At 39.3% G+C, this 24299-nt stretch overlaps 1 protein-coding gene across 1 annotated transcript in view; it reads left to right on the top strand.

Annotated features, from left to right (window-relative positions):
- Nucleotides 1–24299, top strand: part of LOC118342522 (anoctamin-4-like) — a 41844-nt gene that overhangs the window by 14404 nt on the left and 3141 nt on the right. The window contains 21 exon segments of the mRNA XM_035681096.1: nt 641–716; nt 841–869; nt 5498–5698; nt 6590–6738; nt 6964–7113; nt 8976–9118; nt 9893–10036; nt 10261–10367; nt 10755–10810; nt 10975–11096; nt 11404–11538; nt 12124–12220; nt 12432–12492; nt 17881–17963; nt 19528–19668; nt 20097–20261; nt 20451–20487; nt 20764–20875; nt 21920–21977; nt 23464–23561; nt 23795–23937. Of these exon segments, the coding sequence (XP_035536989.1) occupies nt 641–716; nt 841–869; nt 5498–5698; nt 6590–6738; nt 6964–7113; nt 8976–9118; nt 9893–10036; nt 10261–10367; nt 10755–10810; nt 10975–11096; nt 11404–11538; nt 12124–12220; nt 12432–12492; nt 17881–17963; nt 19528–19668; nt 20097–20261; nt 20451–20487; nt 20764–20875; nt 21920–21977; nt 23464–23561; nt 23795–23937 (2307 nt within the window).

Genomic DNA, 24299 nt, shown 5'->3' with positions numbered 1-24299 from the left:
TTTGGTTTGTCCATTCCTGGCTACTGTAGACACTGTATAAGAGGATCCATTCCCTCTGTAGATATTAACGGCTCTTTCTAAGCTAATAAAAACAAACTTGTTATTTGCAGATGATTATGCACTAATAAAAACATAGCTATGAATATTATATTTCATTTCTTTACTTAAACTGATTTACAAAAGGGCCAGTATGGACAGGAGGAATGGTTCATCTTTGTACTGTTTTAGGATACATTTGAAAAAATGCGGACCTGTCCTGTATATATATATTTGTATATTTTATACTTACTGACAAAAAATATAAAATATAAATATATACAGGACAGGTGCACAAGTGTGTGTGTGTGTGTGTGTGTGTGTGTGCCCTTGAGTCTCCATCAGAGGATCACACTATCATCAGTGCCAACTGTCATTGTTTTGGGCTACAGCAACACTGACACAACCAGCCCTTTTTCCCGATTGGCTGCTTCCAGAGCAGCTTGACCTCTGATTGGCTGCCAGGGAAGGCTGATTAAGAATGCCGATGAGCGGCATGCACCTCCTCTCTCCCTCTCTCATTCTCTCTCTCTCTCTCTCTCTCTCTCTCTCACTCTATCTCACTGTAAACATCCTGCTCATGCTTGTGTTTTTTTCTCTCCAGCGAAGATCTTTGACAGCTTTTGTGAAGCTGTACTGCTGCCTGCTCTCAGCAGCTACGCTATGAAAGATGCGTCTGTGTGAGTGTAGGTGTTGGCGTGTATAGCTATGTCGGATCGACAGATGCAGTGATGAGGAGTAAGGAGTAAAAAGTGGGAATGCTGTTTTCCCTCGTGGGACGTCGTGTTTGTTTGTTTTCCTCAGCGAGGTCATTTGCACGCTGGGGCTGGGGGGTGAGGAGGGGTGACCGCTGTGTGTGTGAGTGTGTGTGTATGGGGAAGAGTCTTCTGGCTGTTTTGGCGTCTGCTGCGGCTGCTGGGAAGCCTCCCCCCCCCTTCTCTCTCTCTCTCTCTCTTCCCCTCTGAGGGGTGAAGCAGCCTCTCTACCTCTCTCCACCTTCACACGGTGAGTCTCGTCAAGTTGTCTTGAAGCAAAGGCAGCTTGTTCTCCAGAGTGGATGTTTTCTTTTTGCTGCAGTGCTCTCTCTCATGTGTTGCCTTGTGTCCTACTCACACTCCTCTTTACGCTGCTTCATCTCTTTCACGCAGTTCCCTGTGGCCATGCAAGCATTTGACCTTCACACACACACACACTCTCATTTTCTCCCCGAGCTGTCCCCCTCTTCTCTTGATTTTGAATGTAAATTTTTTCTCTACTTCTTCATCCTCCATGATGTATCAGTTGTAACACACAGAAATGGGTCATGCATCTGCGAGGAGTGTGTGCGCACAACTGTGTGCGCGCTGCGACCCTGCCATCCAGGCACCAGTAGCAGGTTGGCAGGCGCTAAATCCCCACTGCTTGCCGTCAGGGAGAACATGCAACCCCCCCCCCGTCCATCCTAGGGCATGATGGGTGCATCCAGATGGAACGAACCATTCCTCGTCACAAGTGACTGACACCTGATCCCCTTGGCAACACTTCACACACCCCCACCACCTCCCATTGCTCTTCCCATTCCCCCTGCAGTCTTTAATTCTCTTCTCAGTGGGACCTGTCATCTCCAGGTTGGGTTGTGTTACGCAAGGAACCACGTTGTTATTAAAAGGGCAAAGATAAAATTAATAGGGCTTTATTTATCAAATAAGCAAATGATGAAACCGGGACTTGAGTCCAAACGCACATCAAGTAGTTATTCATATGTCAACTGTAATAATATACTACGTATAGACATCATTTCCTGCTTCTTATATAGTGGTACTGCAGGCTAACTGTGTGACAAATTAATAGCCAAACCAAATGTATTTTAAAGGCACACAGTGATTTAGTATCGCACTTGAAGTTGGGTCTTTGTAAGAAGCTGGTTTTAAAAAATTGGTGCAACAGAGGCTAAAATATCTTAACTTTTAGTCACTATAATGGGTCAAATACTGGTTCCTACACCTCCCATAATGCAACTCTGTAGCATCTGAGATCTTGTCAGATCTTCCCTGCCTGATGAGCGGCCACTTCTTTGTAACTAACAGCTTTGTGTGAAAAAATTGAAGTCTCTAAAGCAAAGCGAAGATAACCTTGATGACATCATCAGGGTCAATGAACGTGTGCTCAGACGGAAAGTGAAGCCAAGTTTCGCTCCATGTCATTTGCGCGAATTTGACTGCTGGACTGTTTGTACAGTCCATGTTTATTCGCCCCAAACAGCCAATGTACTAACTGTACAGACGTCAGATGTGAGCTATTATTAAGTTGATTCATAAAACCACGGAATGAGCAAAAATGTTCACTTTTTAATAAAAAAACTGAATTTGTGCGACCAAGGCGATTTCGATTTTAGGATTATATTTTTAGTTATGCAACAAATGTTTCCAGTCCCAGAATCAAACTGTGGCCGTTGGGATTTTGTGGTATGCACCGTAACCGTGTCTTTCCATTGACTTTGTGATATATGCAGAGATATGTGATAAATGGTCCGCTAAATATGAAAGCAGCCATTCAGTCAAGGCAGTTTTATTGGGGGATGTCATTAACTAAGCATTTAGAAGTGAACAACATCTCAGAAACTATAGTTTCTGGTTGTAAAGGTATTTTATCACATTCAAATCCAGTGTAGATCCACTTCCTTGCAACATCTGTAAGTAACTAAAGTTACCTAATACTCCCTAACCGCACACTCAACTGTCTGGAATCACATTTTGTTGACGGAGAAGGCAGAAACAGCAGCTACAACCTGAAAATGAGATGACCAGCACAAGATATGAAATGCTGATTAAATATGTATCTGTTACACACTACTAAATAACAGGCTTAGCCTACTTACTTCTGCATGAAGAATTTTGAAAGAGCTACTTGCTCCAAATTCTAGAGGTCTGTTGGAACTACTGAGTTAATGTGTTTAAATCTTTCATAAGATATACTATACATGAAAGGAGAATCAGACTACTGACACTGACACAATGGGATCAGCTAGATCATTTTAGAAGAGAAGACTCGCTCTGTTGGTCTTTTAAACTGCAAAATAACACAGCGAATAAATGAATTACACAGCAACACATACATTTTTAAACTGAATTGATCAAAATGATTCAAATCAGCAAGTTATTTGTAATTTCATCTAGCAAACTAAGACCTGAATAATCTCGAGTTCGTGGACATCAAAACAGATCTAATGCGTGTCAATACTTGACTTATGTTCATCAGGTGGATAAATGAATGCTAATGTTGGTTCATGCCTGTTGAATGTGTGAATAGGCAATTGCTTCCACACCCGCAATTCCAATGGTTCAACCTTGTATATGAAAAGGACAAAAGGTGGAAATACGCACCGCTGTTATTCTATTCAAAGCATCATTTCAACATGAATGTTAAGTATACAGAGTAGCCCTCTCGACAGTTTTCTCCCTTTAAGTAGCCCTCACTTTCAGAAAGGCTGGAGGCCCCTGGTGAAGATTCTATTCTTTTTCAACAAAACCTGCTCAAAGGAAAATAATATTGCCTGTAGTGACTGTAAATGTTTGATCATGTGCTGGTAAATGATCAGCCATTATGAAGCATTCAAACATATCAGAACAGTTCTGTTAGCTAACATTACTGTAGCTAAGATTAGCTATTTGTTAGCTCCCACAAATTTGAAGGACCGTTCATTGTAGATGGTGTGTATTTCCTAGATTTGTAGTGCATTGCTATGAATTTTGTCTGAAAGTTGTAAGTAGAAAGAATGGGGAAAAAAGATATATCATATATCATATCAGATAGCTAATGAAACACCTTAAGTTGTACAGTAACTGAGATCCAAACAGTCTGTTACACTTGTGTGCTGCCAAGTCCTCAGTACCATGTGACCTCAGTCGTGGCTTAGGTTGCAGACGTACCATGGGGCTGTTAAAGTTTGATGGATACATTGTTTGACTGGCCACGGTCTCGGCACTGCAGCATGATGTAGGCTAATATGTAGTGTGTCAGTCCTCTGAGAGCCAGCATTTATAGGAAGCAATTCTCTCTCCCTTTAATGAGAGCGGCGTTGGGAGCGCTGTGGGTCACTGAGGACGGTGTCGGTGAGCGTGTTGAATACAGAGAGGTGAAGTTAACAAGTTAATGCTGTTGATCCCCATAGTGCAGTCTTTTAAGTCTTTTAATTTTCAGGCTCTGTTTCATTAACATACAGTAGAGCACATTAAACCATGAGGCTCGTTCAACTTGAAAATTAAATTCCACTGGATATGTTATCAACTTTATCTCTTGATAAATTCAGATTCATGGGAATGTTTTCTCTATGTTTGGATAGCTAAACCCCGGTATAGTGAAATATTTACTGCCACTCTGAGTAAAGGAAAAGGACGCTGAGCACTGATTTTCCACTGGTATGAAATTCATTGTGTTTCCATTAGCTGCATCCACAGGCTCCAATGTTCCAAAGCATCATTGGCTGATTAAGAGCCGAGACGCTTCCCCAACCTCTATCTCTGTCCCCGGTACTACGGCTCAGCAGAAAAATTTTGCTGAGTCACCTTTCGTGTCACAAACGAAAATTCAGCACGCAGACCTCTAAGACAGCCACCCACCTCTACTGAAGTCTTCCTGCTCTCCAGGGGACTGAAAGTAAGAGATACAGACCAATTTAGATCATTAAGCTGTTTTGCTTAGCTTTGAATAATTTCTGACCCCCAAAGGACATAGTCTGGTTGACAAATAGACCCAATTAGTGTGTGTGTTCCCATGGAGAGGTTCTTTCATTTCAAGTTCTTTCAAGGTTAATCCCTTTTAAGTAGATAAAAGTTACTGAGCTGTCATTTTCTGTTTCTCTTTCTGTCTTCTGTCTTTGACTTAAACGCATCTCTCTACCTTTTTTTATCTGTCTTAGTTTCTATTTTCCTGCTTCTCTTTTCATTACATGTTTTCAAATTTTGCTTTTGCACTATTAGCAACAACCCAGGGGAAAGGTTTGTGATAGTGTGATTCGAGTCATGTATGAGCAAAACTAAAACTTATTATAGTGTCTTTGTGAAAGTAGTCCTGGGATTTAACGTTGTATTACTTTTTAATTTTTTTTTATTTCTAGTATTGAAGCTGGTGCAAGTGAAAAAAGAAGTAGAGTTGTTGGCACAGGTCTTGTATAAATGGCGACAACCTCGAACTAATGATCTGTTCAGAGTAATTGACAGTAAGTCTATGTGTTAAAAGGGTTTGAAAGTGTTTTTTACTGCTCAACCACAAGGCACTTATGGTTGACAGATTGTCTGATCAAGACTAATAACTCAAGTCAATACTTGTCTAGTTGCTGACATAAGTCAACTTACTGTGTGCTCCTTTTCACCCACATCAATTCCTTTTAGGAATCCTAATTTCTATACTGTACACAGACATAGATTGTACCAGAGAGTGAGGAACTGTAAATAAAGGTTAAAAGGTTGTCTGTGTCTTATAGGCGTGAGCTTATCTCTACATGGGTTTGAGCCCAAGCGGCGGAGCCCCCACCGACGCAGAGTCCTGCTGCAGGCCTCGGCCTCAGGCTACCAGGCAGCGGACAGACATTTCACCTTCTCCTCCTGTGGGAAGGCCGACATCATGGAGGAGTCCTCAGTTGAAGCCCCGGATTCCAGCTCTCAAGACGATGTGCCTCCTCTCGGTGAGACCCAGACCAGGGCGTGAAATTTCTGTAAACTTCTTAAATTGTTCAACTTGTTGGCTTTATGTGGGTGTGTGGGGTCAGTTCAGTTTAGTTCAGTTTTATTTGTATAGAGCCAAATCAGGACACTTTTCAAGTAGAGCAAGTTTAGGCCGTACTCCTTATAAATTTATTTACAGAGACCCAACAATTCCCACCATGAGCAAGCAGGAAAAACGTAGTCAATTGAAGCAATAAATTCCTCAGCATTTGTTATATTGACTGAGACAGCTCTCCTGCTTATGGAGCCGTGTCGCCAGTGCCTGCATGTATCAGGAGGCACTGCACTCTGTTGCTCTGTATGACCACCCTAGCCTACAGCCCTCTCGACCCCGTTGGTCTTGGTTGTCTTTTCAAGTTTATTTTCAGGATCCTGAGGAAGCACCTCTGTCCATGTGAGGAGTAAAACTTTCATGCATAGTAACACAGATACAGGCTCTTTGTTGTTGCATATTTCCTGTAAATAAATGAACAAAATGCTTGTCAGGTGAAATGGTTCTGCTCAGCAGGTGCCATTACAATAAAATAGACAACCCCTTCTGTCTTGAAAGAGCCTTCTTAAAATGTAAAATGTGAACCCACAAACGCTCATCAAGATGGTGATGAGCGTTGGTGGTGACCAAAGTTAAGCATTAAGTGGCTAAAGAGAGATATTTTCTCAGAGGTTGGTGGAGACCAAAACAGAGCTAAAGGGAGAGTGAATATTGGACTTACATTCATCAGGTGGACAGAAACATGACTTCAAATGAATGCCAATGTTGTTCTGTGTCTGTAAGCTGTGTAAATATTTATCCAGTAGACTAGCATTCCCTGTAATATTACTTTTATACACTCTGCTCATCTTCTCTGCAGCTGTGAAGGGTGTTAATGTGCTGCTTGGGAGACAAAGGTCAGAAGGCACCAGCAGCCCATCCAGAGACGACGACTCCACCCTGCTGAACCAGGGAACCCACAGCAGCATCCTTGACGACAACACAAAGTCCGATTCTAACCTCCCACAGGTCAGTGGTGGAACTAAATCTTTGGGCTCCCTGTCATTGCACCTTTCATCCCAGCTGGAGATTTTGGACAGGAGTAGTTTATAGAGTGGTGTGTGTAAAGGTAACAGCTAGCTTCACAGCCATTTATTCATCCGTGCATGACAAACAAGGTGGACGCTTCCTCTCAATGGCCAGTTACTATTCTTTCCTGATTCTCTCTCTGTCTCTCTGTCTGTTTGTTGTCAGGCGAGGAGTAAGTCCAGCGGCCTTTGCTTCGCTGATGGAAAGAGCCGCATTGACTACATCCTGGTTTACAGGAAGTCTAGCTCACAGTCAGAGAAGAGGGAGGTATTTGAGCGGAACATCCGTGCAGAGGGTTTACAGATGGAAAAGGAGGTGAAGAACATTACTCTAGATGATTATTTCATTATGTTGACAAAGTTTCAGCTAAATCATAATGTCATAAAATGTCAGTAGGCTATAGAGATGCCAAAAAAATACTGTGTGTTCTTTTCCAGTTAGTTCTGGATTAAATTGGTGAATTTAGTAAATTTAGTATTCAAAATGTCACAAATGAACAAATTCAATTCTCAAGTTAAATCTCAAACCTGCATTAATTGACGTATTACAACAAGCTATAAACACAACATTGACATATTTTCACCTTATAAAGTTGATAAGACAAACGTGTTAGCCAGCAGTTGACTAATTACAGATCCAGCAGATGTACAGCAACATTAGCATTCATTCGGGGTGGTGTTTCTCACCAATAATGTAAGTCCAATATTCCTTCTTCTTTTAGCTCAATATGTGCTGAAAATATGTGCTGCCTGCTTTGGCAGGAGACAATGTTGATAAAGAGCAATGACACCACTCAACCAAAGCAAATTGCGTACCGTGAAACCAAAACAATAAGGTTAAAAGACACTAACACGCATTGCAGAGCTCCACAGGGCTGTAGAGTTGAGTTCAAATTATTTGTGGGTTCATCACTACAAGCAACAAATTACGCATAGTCATTTGATTTATTGTGTATATGGAATATTGATTGGAGCAGCTTTAAAATTGGTTGTCTGGCCACCAGCCCAAAAAAACAAATAGCTTTAGATTTACAATGATATGTATGTACTGTAATGTAAGAGCGCAAGAAAATATTAATATTTGAAGAGTTTAAAATATTTAACCACTTGATATGTTCAAATCAAAATAAAAAAATAGAGATGGTCATTGATTAATATAATGTTTTTTTCTTTCCCTCCATTAAGGAGAGGCCTGTGGTCAGGTTTAGCTACAGAGCAGCACTCCATCAGCTGATGGGGATTAAGTGTCTTACTCAAGGGCACCTCAGCAGGGCAGAAGCTATAATCACAGGGCTCCACCTGAAGAATGGCCTTTACAGTATAATCACATCAGGCCTCCATCTGTGTGTTCATAAAAACTGTTTTTGCTCTCACTGCTCAGTAAAGGGTTTTTTCACTTTCTGGCCATGTTGTCAAGCAAAAATAGTTACTTCTTTGAAAGCTGATGATTGCAAATGCACAAGAATGTTGATAGGTTCCTGTTCTGATGGACAATTAGCCTTGCTGTAATTACTTTGGCAAACCTGCAACTGCATTCAGAGTGGGAAACATGTGCAACATCAATACCAATTTGTGTGAAGAAGAAATTGAATGCTTAGTCCTGTAATGCATGTAATCTCAGTGGCCAGATTGCTGAATTTTAAAATACTCTGAGCCTCTTGTGCCAAGTCTTATAAGGTCTGACAGCTGAGTGCTGTTGTGGCATTCATGGTGAGCCACCACTTAGAGCCAAAACAAATGTGCTGATGGCAGTTTTCTCCTGTGCTGCTCTTTAATGTTTAAAAAGTGGCCATTTACAGAGTGGAAATGTGGATGTTGTTATTTGTGTACACGTGTATGTTAACTGCTGATAAAGTAGCATCAGGGTCATATTATCTAAAACATGCAGGGGAAGTCAGTGGTTCTTGTCTCCTTCAACAGCCCACTTGTGTGTGTTTCTTGTGTAGAGTCATGGAGTCGTTATTTTTAGGTCTCTTTCTAGTTAGCTCCTGATTCATGTAGACTGACTTCTACTCTGTCAGGCAGTACAGGTGAACCTAGCAAACATATTGATGTTGAAGCGATGTTAAAGACGTTGTCTGCACTGACATTATATTTTATAGTTCTCCCTATTTTAATTATCTTACCTTCTTTGCTAAAATAAAATGGTGTGTGTGTGTGGGTTTGGTTTCTTTACAGGCTTCTATAACAAACAGTGACGTGATTTTTCTGAAGCTTCATGCGCCATGGGATGTTCTGTGTCGCTACGCAGAGCTCATGAACATTCGCATGCCTTTTAGGTGAGACAACAAACCCTCTTTAAAGTTGTACTGGAAAAAAACGTAAAGGTACCCTGTGGAGTTTTCTTGTAAACCAACATTTAAATATTTTAAAGCTCTAGTGTGTAACATTTAGGAGGATCTATTGGCAAAAATGGAATATAATATTTATTGGTATGTTTTAATTAGTGTATAATCACCTGAATATAAGAATTGTTGCGTTACCTTAGAATAAGACAACACTGGCTGTAGATAAGGCCTTTTGGTTTTTTAGAAAGTTTCACGACCACCATAATTGGTCCTTTAAATCCTGTACTGTTTACATCCAGGTTTGCTAGCTTGTAGTCTTCTTCGCTGCCTTTGTTGGTGCATTGTGGCGCGTCTTTGCGCCACCAACTGTCAATCAAAAGAATAATAGTGAGAAATAGGTATCAATCCAGCAACAATCCAAACAGGGGCCTATTTGTCATAAAAACGTGTCATTGCTCCATAGCACTACTAGTGGTCGAAAAACTCCAGTGGGTACCTTTAATGTTTGTATTAGTAGTATTATCATATTTATTATTAGCAGCAATATAATGATATCGAACTGATGCTTGTAGCAGCAGTAGAAGCGGTAATAGTAATGGTAATATCAGTAGTACATTCCTTGTTGTTATCCTCATTACTGAACTGTACTGAGTGCTAAGTTAATTACTCTCAACGTCCTACATATTCCAGGAGGAAAATATTTTTCATGCATCGACGGCACAAGTTCATGAACAGGTGAGTGTTCAGCCAAAGAGGCAATATGATTTCAGCTGACGAAGTAAAACTCAGCCCTGGCAGCTTTAACAGACACTTCATTTGCAGGATGGAGAAGCGCATCAACAAATTTCGTGGGTGGCTTCCCCGCAAGCCTATGAAGTTTAACGACACTCTGCCCGACTTGGAGGAGAACGAGAGTTTTACTGCCCCCTTCAGTCGATCGAGGATTCATCAGTGAGTTTTTACAGAACTGCCCTTTAAAAACTAATCCCTGAGAAATGACATGAACTTTACATTACACTGCTGCCTGGTACATTTTCCCTCTTCTCTTTTGTACTTTTGCCACTCTTCTCTGCTGCCTTTCTCATATGAATTGGTACACTACACACACACACACACACACACACACACACAAATCATTCAGACAGATTTGTAATAACTGGTTCATTTCACTGCAGTTTCATCATCCACAACAAAGACACTTTTTTCAACAACGCCACCAGAAGTCGCATTGTCCACCACATCCTCCAGCGGGTCAAATATGAGGAGGGTAAAAATAAGATGGGTGAGTTGTCCCCTGGGCATTATGACAAATTCTACAGTTGAAATGTTTTGAATTAAAAGAAAATGGATGCTAACTTGGGAAGGAGTGCAGAAAGAAAATGGAAGAAATATAGTAATTGGCATTTAGTGCGCATCATTGGATTTTTAACCAGCTCTTTGTCCCACTACACCTTTATTTTTGCAGTTAGTATTCTAAAAGCAACCTTTATAGCCTGAGCTTAAACTATGTTGTAGAGTTGATGCTTTGTCCCTCCACAAGCTAATGTCACTGTAATGCAGTTTAGTTATAAACAGCCCTATAGTACCTTTATCCAAGATTTTAACATCTTTTGACAGATGGCATCAGACATTTGTTGCTCTCCTTTCACAATTCTGTTTTTGATTCAAGGACTTAATCGTCTTTTGAGCAACAATTCATATGAGGCAGCTTTCCCTCTTCATGAGGTAATTTTCCAGATCTTCAGAAAGCCATTCGTGAATTAAATTCTGCCACCTGTTTTTAAGTCATAAATGCTTCTGCATCATGTATGAAAACATGGATTCCATATGCTGATACTACCCCTTATGTTTCTCCATGTCTGTGTACGTGTGTGTTTGGATGGTAACAGGGGAAATACCACAGCAAGAACTCCATCAGAACGCACGGAGCAGAGAACCACCGGCACCTGTTGTACGAGTGTTGGGCCTGGTGGGGGGTTTGGTACAAGTACCAACCGCTGGACCTCATCAGGTAACTGCATTGGGACATTTAAAGGGATTTAAATATCACATATAAAATCTAAACATAATGGCAGATAGAAGTAGCAGCAGTAATCCATTACCTTCCTCTGGATTTTGTTTTATTATGACCCAGTGAGCAAGCTGACTTTGAATAGATGTTTAATGCAACAGGCTGCAATTGTCCACAGCCTCTCGATGAACTTTAAGACATCAGAATATAAATCTGCTGTTTTACCAGATACAGTACATTTTTCTGTTCATGTTTTTTAAGTATATTTAAGGACACTCGTTCCTCTTGTGTCCTGCTGTTGTTTCAGGAGGTATTTCGGGGAGAAGATCGGTCTGTACTTCGCCTGGCTCGGCTGGTACACGGGGATGCTGTTTCCTGCAGCTCTGGTTGGCCTCTTTGTATTCCTGTATGGCATCTTCACTCTGGAGCACTGCCAGGTCAGGTAAACACACCTCCTCTTTTTTATGACAAAAAAATAGGTGTGCCTACAGCTGGTACTTGCGTTGTATTTGAAGCATTTAAGAAAACAAATAAGAACAAGCCTTATCTGCCTTAAATAGATTTTTATGCTGTGCATACTTAATAGGTACAGATCAGATACTCAGCTTATTTATTGAAAAAGTTAAGTCACTCTTCTTAATGAAAAACTAATTTGGTATTACAGTTAAGGCAACGGAGTGTGAAATTATCCCTTGTAACTTATTGGATGCTTGTTAAAAGAATAAAGTAAATTAAACTTCAGGATTCTCTGGTTAGAATAACTGCTTAACACGTGAATGCAAACGTGGTCCGTCTGTGTAAAATTATAAGAGTCTGAAACAGTGCCGCTGAATGTGTGGACACACTCTTTTTTCAGAAGAAGATCATAACTTTATCAACAGTTTGTATATAAAAACATAACAGATACACACGTGCAGTGCGGTACATGCTTGAATTTGGGCTTTTACTATGTTGCCCAAAGGCACTGTCACTGTTGCTGGACACTGTAATATCAACTTTGTTTGATGGGCTAAATGTTGTTCTCCAGTAAAGAAATCTGCCAGGCCACTGACATCATCATGTGCCCCATCTGTGACCAGTACTGCCCCTACCTGAGACTGTCAGACAGCTGCATCTATGCCAAGGTACTGTCTCCACAGCAAGGGAACAAACTGTACCAGCAGCTGTTGTGCACTTTGTTACTGTACTCATGGAAAAAGAAAGATTAACAGTCAGTCAAGATGTCATCGTGTGTTTGATTCCGATTTTTTGTGGTCTTGAAGGGATTAATTGAAGCTAAACTGTTATAAAGATAAATATTAACTGTGGACTTCAGTCTTCCTTTCTTCTTCTCAGGTCACCCATCTCTTCGACAACGGGGCAACGGTTTTCTTTGCGGTATTCATGGCTGTTTGGGGTAAGTTTAACAGTTTACATTGCTCCACAAACTTCACAGGTGTTTGTCCTTGTTGCTAACATTGTCTGCTGTTTGGTGCTAGGCAGGTAGCGTACAGCGGGTGTTCTAGAGCTTTAATACTAAAATAACAGCTGCTTTCTGCTATTTATGAGAGCAGTGAGACTGAATAAAAACGTTTAAGTTGTGGGCCATGAAACACAAACAATGAGCTGAAAGACCCTAAAACACACTGTAGAATTGAGCGGATTTGCTGAATTAGGTAACAACTGTCTGCCGGTTCGTCATTATGATCGAACCATCGCATTAAACATAGTCACTTTATACATTGCGCATATAAAAATATTGATTAGCGCAGCTTTAATTTCATTTTTTATTATTGAGAATGATGAAAAAATACAAGAGATCTCTAAAAACAAAACTATTATCGCTACAGTTAAAAGCATACAGAATGTACACATTGTTTGAAAAAGGATGCATTCATTATATTTTTTTCTACACATTTTCATTTACTTTTGGTAAATGCCAGCAGGATCCGGAGCCTGTCAGTGCTGGACCAGGTCCCAGGGTATGGAAGGTGCAAACAGAGAGTTTGTAATAGGTTCATATTGTTCAGCTTTTGCAGAGAGGGGAGGTGATGAAGCAGCTTCATTGTCACATAGCTCATAGCCCGCCTGTTTGTAAATGTCAAGGTGGAAGGATGACGGGGCTGAGGTATACAAAAGAAAGATAGATAAACTGATTCTTTTAAAATGATTTACTTCTATGCATCTGTATATAAAACCGATATCTTTTATTGCAGTTCCATTCATAGGCTATTAAATACTGGATGCATCCTGCTTCTTAATTTGTGAATTGCTAGCAAAATTTCATTATTTGCCATTTTTTGATCATATGATCGACAGTAAAACTTTATTGATTTGTAAAAGTTGAATATTCGCCTAAAAAAAATAACTGAAACTATTATCAGCAGACTAAAATGCTTACCAGTGAGTTTGTTAACAGTGTCCGTGTGTTTGAGAGCCTCTCGTACTCTGTTGTCCAATCGCCAACATCTCAGCATGAAGAACAGAGCCAAACACAGCTGGAGGGCAAAGGTCAACACGCCCAGCACGATTATTGTGTTGTTAACTGTTGAGGGTGAAGAAGAGAGAATGTGGTTTTATAGCTTAACACACTGCAAGGATATTTGTATTTAAACCAAAAGTGTATGCAGCCATTGTTTAAGCTGCACAAGAAACTGAATCCCAGTGACATCATACACCTTTAAGCCTTTACAGGAGTTTAAAGATACATAGATCAAAAGTGAAGACATGTTAGAATTGTTTAATTCATAGACAGTAAATGCTGGGACTCTCACTCTACAGTATACCTACTACTGAAAGTAGTGCAGGCATCTTACATTAGTGTGTGTTAATAATTCAGACGCTCAGACATATTCAGACAATGTCCTGATCGCATTGGAAACCCTATCGGTGTCACACTTCTAAATGTTTCATGGTGACTTGCAGATATAGTGGGACAAATAATAAGTCAAGGCAAAGTAGAGAATAAAAGGTTGCACGAAATGTGAACAAAAACATTGTTATTTCTTAAAAATGAAGGGATTACTTTAAGTAGTTTAAACGACCACGTTGACAGACTCATCTAGAGCAGTGGTTCCCAACCTTTTTCCTGAAGAGACCCCTTTTCTATCACTGAGTAAACTGACTAAGTGACATACTTTTGGGATATTTCATATTATATATCTGATAAACTGTACAAAGTATCCAAATATTGAACACAATAACTGCAGGAAGTTTGTGTAAAACAAGTGATTTGGATGACTTTTGAGCAGATTATTTCTACTAATATTGCATCATAGGTGAGTTTTCTTGTTATTTTTTGAACTTTCTACCCAATACTCTGCCTGTATTATGAAATGTTATTTATTTAACAATCATACTTACCATCTAAGCAAACCATTTAATTTAGTTTTCTTTACAGAAATAATCCAAATGCTTAGCTAAAGACCTACAGTGTATATGTTTAAAGTTTTCTTACACCCCCAGGTTGGGAACCACTGACCTAGTGTGACTTTTTTGGAAATTGCACTGTACCAGTTGATGATAGGTGTGGTGTGGACTCCCAGTGGGTGACCTCTGGCTGAGAGAAGCCCAGACTCAGGTTTTGGTTCTGGAGGAATCCCATCCCTGCTTCCAGGAGCACCTCCTGTGCAGCCGGGCAGAGGCATTTGCTTGTATTTACTTACATCCTGGCAAAGATTGAAGTTTCCCCTCTGCACACTAAAGAGATCAAATCTGTTTCATATTTTGTTTCAATTTGGCTTTAAAAAGAAGTTAATGTTACAGGCTGTACGAGCACTGAAAACATTTGTAAGAGACGTTGCTGATACATTTTTGTGAATGTAGTGGAGCCAAATAAAGGGCAACAGAAGCTCTGTGACAGTGTAAAACTTAAAAGGATCAGGAATTCATAGGTGGCGTCTGTTAACAACCATATTAATGAAACAAAAAAACAACTTGAAGCTAAAGAATCTAGAAATTAGAGCTGCAAACTCTAAACTACACAGCAAAAAAGAAATCTGAAGAAAGTAAAAAAGCCTGAAAAATAATTGAATGTCTTATTTTTTGTATAAAAAGATAAATAATCTTGCATGTTTTGCATTAGAAAAGTAATCTTGTTTTAACAAAATATATCCAACTTTGTCTTAATAAGATAATACAGCTAATATTGAGCTAGATTTAACCAGTAACAAGTTACAACAATGGTTTGCATAATATCCCAGCAGAGGAACAAGATTATTTTCATTATTTTAAGAGTAAGACTGCTTGTACAACTTCTCAGTTTAAGATAAAATAGTCTTTTTTTCATTGTTTTATGCTATTATGTTGTTTGTAGAAATGTTTAGCTAATTATTAATCTTAGATTAATTCTAAAATTCAGCTCAATAAAGTGACCAAAATACTTTTTTTTAACAAAGTCTATCTTAAATAAGTGAGTTTTCATTGCTTATAATAAACAAAACTTCCTTACATTCTAGTTTTAAGGCCCAGGTTTTAAGGTCTTTCAGTGGAGTTTTGTGCTAGTTTTAAGAATTCTCATTGAACAAAAATTGGTTTACCCTACTGGCAGATTTGTTTGCTCAATCGAAGAAATGGGATTAAGAATATTTTACTTGTTTCTACGAGGGCTATTTTTGCAGTGTGACTGCCATCTACACTCCCACTATGACCAGATAATGACATTTATAGGGTTTGCTAGACCCAAATACAGCTACACAGATGATGATGTAGCTGGTGGTTTGTTATCTGCGTTTACTGACTAATAAATAATCTGATTAACTGAAACACTGAATTTAAATAAGTGATTTAACACAAAAAACAAACAGCTAATGTTGGGAAACAAGGCCACGTGAAAAGGAGAAAAACTGCTGTGAGCCAATGAAAATGAATGTTTCATAATGGTACATTTTATCATTTTTTGTCTTCATATTGTTATATTGTGTAGTATTTAAGATTTCTAGTCGTAATAGTCCCCTGCTTAGCTTATTTTAAACTTGTTTCATTTAAATCTTTCCAGTCTGCTTGTTAGTGTTTAAACATTCTAAAAAGACTTAATTAGAAAACACTGAGGATACTGTGTGAGGGCTGGGGAATCCATTTCATTTTAGAACTTCTAAGTGACAGAAATAATGCATTTGATGTGTGTAGTGAAAAAAAATTGGAAAGTATTCTAGGTATTACAAGATTTTGATGATTTAATCATGTCAGTGTGATATTAAATGTTAATTCTAGAGGTTCAACAAGGTTCAAATGCTGACTAATTATCCAAGTCTTCCTCTTATCTCATCTACAAACTAGCTTTAACAACCTTTAATAAGTTACAGAGCACTAAGCACGGTGTAAACATGCTGAACTTTGTTTCTAAGTGTGTGAGTGAGTTTGTTGAAATAAGCACATACAGCAGAGTAAAATATAAAACAATAAAAGTAATGTGTATACTTATACTCACATGTAGACATCGTCACACAAACTAAAACACATGCCAAACTGAAACTTTTGTATAGGGAACCTGGAGCCCTGTGCAGAGCAATGTAGAAGATGAAGCTGTTTTCACAGCTGCACAGACCGAGCCAAGGCCCAGCCTGATGCAGGAAAATACTTTGAATAGCCAGTCTAAAGAAAAGTCTAAAAGAAATGACAGTAATGTACTGACCTTACAGTCGCTGCTTCTCTGTTTTGGAGGTTGCTGCTGCTGCTGCTGCTGTCCAAATGAATATATTTTTGGGTTCAACTGCAGCAGAGAATCAGCTCAGATCCCTTCATTAAGGTTCCTCAGAAGTGTGCTCCCCTGCTGGCTTCATGTGGGATGTCAAACAGCTGAGCCTTCGCATACAAAAACATGTTACTCTACGTTCAATGGGGACAGGGCCACGATGGAGAAATACATATTTGTTTGAAGTTCTCAGGATGAAAGTTCTGATCAGTGTGAGTGGAGTGGCAGCCTCAGTTTTCAGTGGAGAGGCAGGTACATGTGCAATAAGTAAGCTATCCACAGGACTTTGTTCTACCCTCCATGCCTGAACACTGTGTGAGCGACCTCTCCACGTGGTAATGATAGTGAATGTCATTATACAGTGACACTACTCACAAACACTTCAGTGTCACTGTCTAGTTGAATGGTAATGCTTGTGTTTAAAATGTCTTCTAAAATAAACTTGCACAAGGAAAGTGTTTCTATCAGACCTTATGAGGAGCCAGGAACTAAAAACAAAGTAGCTACGTTCACATGGACCTAATGTTCTGTTTCTAATCAGTTTAAAAGCCCAAACAGAATAAAAACACTGCATACATACACCTCAGTCAGTATAAACAGGCCCAAACCGATGAAATTTCAATCAGTGGCAGAGGGGTAGTTTTCATAAAGCAATTAGAAAATAAATCGTCTTTTCTCTCTGCCCTAGGTCTTGAAGTAAATGCGTGGGGGTGTATGTTTCTCTACTTTCAATAAATGGCAGCTTCCAACCACACAACCGGATCTCTGTTTTTGATACAAACTCTTAAAGAACTGAACATTATTGGATGCCTAGATGGTAGGAAAATAGGAAAATTACCTATTCAAACAAGTCCAAGAAAAAATGAAGGAAGCCAGGATAGACCTGGAAAGGTAGCCGTTGAGGAAGACGATTGCATGACACATGCACACAGCTGTTTAAATTAAATGCGTCAGTGTCATGTAAACACCAGACCATATTAAATCCCATGTGAACAGTTAACCCCAAATCTTCAATCGGAAGGATTTTAATTGATTTTAATTAATTTTAATGACCACAGGAGACACAAATGGACACGTGCAAACACCTGACGCTGTTTTATTTATGTCTTCCAGCAACCGTCTTCCTGGAGTTCTGGAAAAGGCGCAGAGCTGTCCTCGCATACGACTGGGACCTCATCGACTGGGAGGAAGAGGAGGTGAAGTGCTCACTCCATGTGGTCATTTCAGTGTGGGAATTTCTGTGTCTGTAGCTAATCTGCTCCCTTTCAGATATAATGAATGCCGTGAGTGGAATTTTAAAGAGCGGATAGACAAAGTTGCTGCCATTTATATTTCCATTTAGAGTTCTTTTTTTGTAGTTTTATTATCTAACTAGTTGCTTTTTGACTTCGCCCAAAGAGATTTCTGCTCAACAATGTTTCTGCCTTCACAGCAGCTCTGCCCTTGAGAAAGGTTTGCCTACTTGTGCTTTTTCAGTCTATGCCAGTCTGCAGGCATATTTAAAAAGGTGGAATTGTTGTACTGAAAGCCTGCACCAAGGGAGTCTGTCTTAAATCAGTTTATGACTCACTGAAATGTACAATTATATTAACACTTTTTACAGTGAAATCTCTCACAAATTCAGACACAGTTGTCATATTCCAATTTGTCAGAATTTTTGGTGGGTTTATAAAGTTCTTGTCTGTCAACCTCCAACCCTCGTCTGTCAATCACACTCAAACTGGAAAACGTGTTCTTTGAAAGACTGTTGTTTGTGGGTGTGAAAGTGACTCAGAGTCTCAGTCTGCTTTGTACAGAACAGAAGACAAGACAGAGCTAATAAACTATCATAATAGAGAAAAACCCATCAAAAGCTTCTAGATATAAAAAGGTGGCTAACTGCAAAATGCAGCTAGTTATAAGCTAGTGGGGTCAGTGACAGCATTGACACCTTGAACATGCTGGATGATAAATCCCCCAAAAATCACCATTAAACTGAAATAATTTCTTTACATTTTGGGATCTTCGCAGTGTACAAGCTAGAAACAGCCTTGTGTCTGAAGCACAGGCAATCTGAAATAATAGTTATTAGTTATAAATTTCACATTTATTGGCTAATCTATGTATATTTTATTCTATTTATTAATATAACTATTAAGGTTTGGTATTTAATATGGAACACCCTTGTGCTCTGAATGAATGAGCTCATTACATTAAAGCTGCAGTAGATAACTTATAAAAAATAATGATCTGTCCGAAATGTAAAGAAATGATTTCAGCTTAATGGTTTAAAGAGTGGATAGACGAAGTTGCTGCTATTTATATTTCCATTTAGAGTTTTTTTTGTAGTTGTCATGATGTAGTGAAAGTTTCAGGAAACATGACAAAACATTTTTTTAATAAAAATTATCTACTGCAGCTTTAAACTCAATGGACCGCAAAGGATTGTCTCTAGAGTGGCACAAATAAATGTAATTGTAAATTGTAAACTACAACTAGAGGTTACAGGGGAGAAAAATAATATTACATCTAGTCGTACAGCCACTAAAAACACTGACGAAACTGTCACAGGACGGCTATGTTACTTTACAGCCCCAAATACTGGACGTCCTTTTCCGAGCTTTTAGGGTGTTTTAGTTTAAAAGAAATTCCCTCTACTGTTTACTGTCTGCCGTTAAACCACTGCCTTCAATAATTAGCTAACTGCTAGCTAGACCTCATATCTACTTACATTCACCAATCTTTTGGTGTTTTAAGAGTGTTTTGTCCTTTGTCTTTCAGGACGAAATACGCCCCCAGTTCGAGGCCAAATACTCCAAGAAGGAGAGGATGAACCCCATATCTGGAAAGCCTGAGCCCTACCAGGCATTCACTGACAAATACAGTCGCCTCATTGTCTCAGCGTCCGGGATCTTCTTCATGGTGAGTTTCTGGGGTAAATAAATGTCAACTAGCAGGTGTGCCACCCTCACCTTTGTATTTATTAAAATGTATTTTAATGGAAAGTCCTGGTTTCTATATATTGATATTCTTTGGCAGGGCCTTGTATTAGTAACATATCATGTGGGTTATTTTGTTTGCATAGGAGCAAATAATAATTAACAAATTATTATATTTATTTTTATAACAAACCATTGCTAAATGTGTTTTTGTGTCAGTTTTTATGTCTTTCTTAACTACTGACAGTGTGTTATATTGTTCCATCTAATGAATCTCACTAATTTGTATGTACAATAAGGCACTATTTTGCATATTGTAAAGTACTTGATGATTTTTTTTTTATAATGTAAGTGCAATGTGAAGTTGATATTTATTGTTATTGTCAGTAATGGTATTTGTGCACGTCACAGATCCTGGTGGTGATAGCCGCTGTATTTGGCATCGTCATTTACCGTGTGATCACCGTCAGCACCTTTGCCGCCTTCGGCTGGGCTCTCATCAGGAACAACTCTCAGGTGGCGACCACGGGAACAGCAGTCTGCATCAACTTCTGCGTCATCATGCTCCTCAACGTGGTGAGTGTCTGCTGTCCTTCAGCAGCAGTGGCTCAGAGGGTTAGGGTTAGAGTTAGTGGGACATAAAGAAATTCCAGGCAGTGATAATCAACCAAGATAGAAAAAGACAAGATGCTTTTGCTTTTGCATTTGTACATATATAGAGTAAATGTATATGTTTTTATGGCCAATATTGTATTTTTTTTCTAGCTCTATGAAAAAGTTGCTCTTCTTCTCACTAATTTAGGTAAGTTGACTGCACCAGCAGATCTAATATTCTTGAAGCTAAAAGGGTGTTTTTAATTCAGACTTAATTACTACTAAACATTGTACTGGCTCAGTACTGACCATACTGTATTGCAGTCAGATGACTTTGATCCAACTCTTTTTGTTCCATGTAAATTAATCACTAGTCACTTTACTCCAAGTATGTAAGGTCTGCATGCATTTGTTAAAGTACTGTGCTGCTCTAGTGTCTGTATGTCCATGTCTGTGTTCCTCCTTTCTCTCCGTGCCACCACAGAACAGCCAAGGACAGAGTCAGAGTGGGAGAACAGCTTTACCCTCAAGATGTTCCTTTTTCAGTTTGTCAACCTCAACAGTTCAACTTTCTACATCGCCTTCTTTTTGGGAAGGTGCGGAAGTCGTGCAGAAATACAGTAACTACAGCATGTGCCACTGCAGATATGACACATTCATGCACCTCACAGCCACAGTAGATGCATACAGTAACGGTGATAATAATAATAATATAGTCTGTTTTCATACATAAATAAAGATGAAAGATACGTGTAGAAGAAGACAGAGAAAGGTACATTTTTGAAATGATTAATACTGTAAAAAAACAACAGTAGAAGAGATACAGCAGAATCTTAAATCTACAGGAAGATTGTTTGAGAATTTGCAAGTATGTATTAACTAAATCCAGCCCCACTGTAGGCTTACGGGCGTCAGAAAACAGCCCTGCGGTAAAACAACGCAAGCACTTGCAAGTGTGTTGCGAAAGATGATCCAGAAAGTCCTGTTTGAGTGCAAGATCCTTGCATTTTGGGACTTCTTAGACGTTAAAACATTGGTGTAGAATACTCTGGGACAGGATTTCACAACTATGGAAAGTTATCTTTTGTTGCAAAGGTAACAAAGTAAACAGCAGAAAAGTGGTGTTTATGTTAAAATCAATTCATCAAACAGCCAATGTGGAGGCTTCAGTATAGGGAGTTTTTGGAGGGAATCCTGGCTTTTGTCAAGACAATTGTAATTGTAAGGCTGCACCACGAGAGAAATGATGTGACTCTTTAGATGAAGGCAACTGTGGCACTACAGACGTGTGCTTAAAAATTACATTCAATAACAAAACTTACTGATGTCTTTGGATGAAACAGAAATGTAGATGTGTGTGTCGTCTGAGTAACAACAAAGACAGACACTGTATTTTTAAACAGACAGAGCCTTGAGGCACACCACAAGAAATACTTCTCGTCACAGAATTCCCCATGGGACACGCAGGATTCTCACACTATATCTCCATTTTTCCTTTGGTTTGTCTATATACGTCAGTATGTTAGATATTAAACACATCAATCACCAAAGTCTGCTGATATTGAATAATATTAAAGCTGCCACTTGATGTAGGAAAAAACTTAATTTTAAAAACGATTGTTCTTTTTCTTGGTTGACAGATTTACAGGCCGGCCTGGTGCATATCTACGCCTCATCAATCGCTGGAAATTGGAAGAAGTGAGTCATTACTTTGCTCTCCCATGGGAGAATAACAGCAAAGCGTTATGGATCTAAGTATTTCTAAATTGGACACTAAGCTATTACTGTATGCCCAACCACCAGGCATTTAACCCCCACCAGCAGTAAGCGCTGCTGCCAGCAGTACTTATGGGAACATGCGGGGAAACAACACACTGAAGTGGTCTAAGGGGACAAAAGGCCTGAGCTGGCGCTTTTAGGTGCTGAGCTAATGCGCTCCCACTTGTTCCCACAGCTGCTGGGAAAATTCTCTCTAATGTGACATGTACAGTACAAGTGCAGCCTCAGTCAGCCTCTTTATGGCTATGTAATGTACCTGTGCTGCACAGGATACAGCTATATAATAATGTTAGAAGGAAGAAATTACAGCATAAAGCAATTTAAAAAAAAGCAACAGTTCTTTGCAAGTCAGGATTATCGATATTAAAGTCTGAAACAAATACAGATACACTTAAAATCTACCCATGGAATAAAAGATGGAAATGCCAACCAATATATACAAGCACAGTGACTTTTTGATATATCTATAGTGTGTCCGAATACCTGACACTAAGCAGGTTTTGAGTACGTAGTGTTCTCACACCAGAAAAGTGACTACTAAAAAGTACTAAAAACACTTGATTTTTGAGTAAAATGCTGTATACATCACCAGACTAATTCACAAATGAAAATTAGTTTTTAACCTCTGTTTTCCCCGATTCCCAAAGTGCATTATCAGTAGGCGCAGAATAAAAACAATTGGATTGACCTACAACCAATCAGAGCAGCCAAATGAGTGACGTAGCGCTGAGGCACACGTGTGACACGTCAGGGCGGTGCTTGGTCCATTTATATTTGATAAGCACTGCGTAGATTGACAGGTTGATCTGAGCTGCAGACTGCACCACAATGTGACATAATTTTTAATCTGGACCGACCGGTGACTCTCCTCTGTCAGTCATCGTATAAACAATTCCCTGGCTCTATATCTTGAATGATGCATGTACTATACACTAATCTCTACAGTATACTTAAATCATACAATATGTGTGTGATGTTTACCTCAATCGAACTACCAATTTGTGCACACCAATTAAAACTCACAAAAAAGAAAGAGGAAACAGTTTTTCCAAAAATGTAATACCATTGGTTTGGATGTGTTTTACCATTCATATGACTGCATTTTACTTTCAAACCCGGGTTAAGCGAGCATAAAAACGTTTTTTGCAAAAATATTTTTTGGAATTCTGCCATTTCCATTCAACTTTTTTGATGCAATACTTCAAAATGTGCATAAAAGTATTCTGATGGAAACGCAGCTAGTGGCTTACACAGTTTATTAAACCTGACAGAAGAATGACCAGTCTTCTACTGCAATGCAGAGTGCATCAATCTTTGCTTATATTATAAAAAGTGCCATTATTACATTATTAGAAAGGGCTACAGTTTGATTTGATCCTCTCTCTCTCTCTCCCTGGTTCTGCAGTGTCACCCCAGTGGCTGTCTCATTGACCTCTGTTTGCAGATGGGGATCATCATGGTGCTAAAACAGACCTGGAACAATTTCATGGAGCTTGGCTACCCGTTAGTGTTTTTTTATATAACCTGCAAATGTCAGACACACCAATATGTGTCTGACCAAACAAAAAAATTAAATATTAATATCTAAAACCAGAAATATCCTCAGCCAGATATAGTAACAGTCGACTGTATTGCTGACCTGTAATAGCAGATGAAATTAGATCCACTTGTGTCTGTACTGACTCAATCGTTTCTCCTGTCCTCTGTTGTTGTTTGTTCTGTTGTTGTTTTGCTAGGCTGATCCAGAACTGGTGGACACGGCGGAAGCTGAGGAGAGAGCACGGACAGAAAGCCAAGGCCAGCTTCCCACAGTGGGAGAGAGATTATAATCTACAGCCAATGAATGCCTATGGACTCTTTGATGAATACTTAGAAATGAGTATGTTGCAACTCAAGTGCCATACATACGTTTACACCCATATTGCCACATTCTCAAATGCCAGGTTTAAGGTTATTCCAAATGCACAGCACAGTTTAATCTTCTATAATTTTTTTTTCATTCGGTGACCCAGCAGCCGCAGCGCTTGTTATGTAACTGTGACACTGATTTGCTGTGGATTGAATTTGGCTGGGAGCTTGTCCACATGCTCACATCTTTATTGTTGCCCTTCACTGTCTTACCAAATGAGTCAAACATTTAAATAGGAAAAGGACACACAAGAAAATTAAAAAAAAATAGTTGTTCATTCACATTTCTGACTGAGTGAGTTGGACCAGCACGTAGGATTTAGTGGCATCTAG

This window comes from Morone saxatilis, unplaced genomic scaffold (genome assembly GCF_004916995.1).
Source record: "Morone saxatilis isolate NCDOM2014 unplaced genomic scaffold, NCSU_SB_2.0 Contig10, whole genome shotgun sequence".
Classification (NCBI taxonomy): domain Eukaryota; kingdom Metazoa; phylum Chordata; class Actinopteri; family Moronidae; genus Morone; species Morone saxatilis.
This window is presented reverse-complemented; position numbering and strand designations above follow the sequence as displayed.